The 2,445-nt window shown below is 36.0% G+C and overlaps 1 protein-coding gene across 1 annotated transcript; it reads right to left on the reverse strand.

Annotated features, from left to right (window-relative positions):
* Positions 1-431: 431 nt before the first annotated feature.
* KCNJ15 (potassium inwardly rectifying channel subfamily J member 15) lies at positions 432-1,582 on the reverse strand. The gene has a single exon (XM_036746794.1). The coding sequence runs from the start codon at positions 1,580-1,582 to the stop codon at positions 455-457; it is 1,128 nt and encodes a 375-aa protein (XP_036602689.1). The 3' UTR covers positions 432-454.
* Between the last annotated feature and the right edge of the window lie 863 nt (positions 1,583-2,445).

Consider the following 2,445-nt stretch of genomic DNA (forward strand, 5'->3'; position numbering starts at 1 on the left):
CAATATTTATTCCATCAATGTCTATCAAAACTCTAGAGGGAGTGAAATTCTTAGAACTCTGCTTGACCAAGTTCTTCCAAATTCATTGTTAGAAAAATTTATTTTTGGGAGATTTTAAAGAAAGCATATTAAGCACACCCAGAGAATTTTTCATGGGGAAAAAAATTTGATTTGACCAAATATAAAGAAAGGATCAATTTTTTTCTACCTCATGGCATTTTTTAGGTCACTGACAAATATTTATAATTAGTAGCCTCATAGATGATATACTGATTTAATTCAACAAAAATTTATTAAGTACCTACTATGTGCAAAATAGTGTATTACAGGCTGGAACCACATAGACAAAAGTGATACCGTTTCTATCCTATTAGAGCTTACATTCTACAGATTACTACCCTTTCACAATTTGGAAAATTAGCTCATAAAGTTAAAATTTTGGATTCCAATGTAATCAGGTATTATTCTGTTGTAACAAAATTGTCCTGAGTTCCCTCTCTCTCTGCTCTTCTTCCCTGTATTTCATTTCAAGTTTTTGTTTTTCTGGGTCTATACAATAAAATGTACAGTCTGAACTTCTTCGGATTTCTTCAAATTGACTAAAATCAGCCACATACTTTCCATTTTTGGAGAGAGATACCACAGGTACAAATTCAAATCCCCAGTAGATCTCCTCTGGGATATAAGATGTTCGGCTCTGGCAGACAGCACTAGTGGACTCCACTGTGGCATTAAGGAGAACCACTAATTCAAAATCCTTTTCTTTCAGATTTTGGGATGTCAGATCTCTCAAGGGACTTGTCTCATCCAGCACATGATAGAATGTCATGGGTAGAATGAGGAAGGGACTTTCAGAAGAGGAATCCACGTGAAACTTGACTGTCGCTTGGTTGAGTAGTATCATTTCCCCTTCTTTGGTAAGGTGAGTCTTGAGGAGCTTGCCAGAAAGCTGACATTGGATCAAAAGACTTTTCCTCATATTGGCCACTTGAATCACCAGGCATAACTTCCCATTATGCTTGGTAATGACAGCACAATGGCTAAACTTAATGGTCTCAGCCCGTTTTTTAGGTCTTGCAATTTTGGCCAGGAAAGTGCCAGTAATAAAGATCTCAATTAAGGTTGTTATAACTAGTTGAATAACCAGCAAGAAAATAGCATGAGGACACTCTTCAGTGATGAAACGGGCACCATATCCAATAGTTGTCTGTGACTCAAGAGAAAAGAGAAATGCCCCTGTTAAGGAGTTGACTTTCATAATGCAGGCTGTTTGATTTTGGGAATGCTCACTCTGTTCCAAATCCCCATGAAGAAATGCGATCACATAATAGATGACTCCAAATAGGAACCAGGTCACCACAAAAGTGGCAGCAAATAGAGAGAGTTTGTACCTCCACTTCATGTCTATAACTGTTGTCCATAAGTCTTGAAGGTAAAGTAAGTAGATACCATCAACTTTGTCAATCCTCACATTACTGTGTCCATTTTTTGACATGACCCGAGGTCTCTTTGTCTTGAATTCAGAATTAGTTGTGTGATTCACAAGAGGTGTGCTTGACATATTGATGTGAATGGATTCCATTCCACCTTGCTATCTCCTAAGAAAAGACAATAATTCAGTCACTTAAAATCACATATTAATAAAACTTATATGTCTAAAAATGTACCAATCAGTAGGAACATATGGTTGCAGGTCATATTTTGTGAAAAGTAATTATAGAAGACATATAACATATAGAATGTTAAAGTAAGTTAAATTTATTTAAGGAAACACTATCATGCAGTATTATTTTGCATGTACTTATACTCAAAACTCTGCTGTGACAACATTCATGATGATGCTTAATTTCTCTGAAAAGAAAAGCAAAAACAGACTAAAACTAAAATTAAGCTTTTGCTTCATGCTCTTAAGAATGTTATACACAAGAGAATTATGTGGTATGTGAAAAGGATGCACTACTCTTATGTAAGTTAAAAGCAAACTGCTCAAACTTAGTGTATCTCTAATTTCTATCCAAGCCTGGAAAATTTTCCACAAGACTCTGCTAACAGGTAGAGAGAAGGCAGACCCAAAGTTGCATGATTGCATAGAGGGAGGAGTTGACACTTTGGAGGCTAGAGACATTCTTTTTTTTCTTCTTTGAGAGAAGTCATGGATGGTTCCAAGCTTTCTCCTAGACTAACTCTAGACACATGAACAAAGTCAGAAAGACATGGGAAATTAGTGGTGTGCTGAGGAATTAGCTTCCTCTACTTGCCTGTAGCTTCCAAAGTCTTTCTTGGCTAGAAACCTAGGTTAAACCTGCATTTTCTGAGAAACATTAACTTAGTTTCACTTGTCTAAACATAAATTAGAATTCTTGGACAATCTTACATCCCCGTGAAAATAAGACAATAATGAAAAAAATAAAGCTGGTGCTGACAAGCTCTCTATTTTGAATTCAT

The sequence above is a fragment of the Trichosurus vulpecula genome, chromosome 2, assembly GCF_011100635.1.
Source record: "Trichosurus vulpecula isolate mTriVul1 chromosome 2, mTriVul1.pri, whole genome shotgun sequence".
Taxonomy (NCBI): Eukaryota; Metazoa; Chordata; class Mammalia; order Diprotodontia; family Phalangeridae; genus Trichosurus; species Trichosurus vulpecula.

Bases quoted from the DNA above. Each gene is read 5' to 3' on its own strand.
- KCNJ15 (XM_036746794.1), bottom strand. From the start codon at position 1,582: ATGGAATCCATTCACATCAATATGTCAAGCACACCTCTTGTGAATCAC.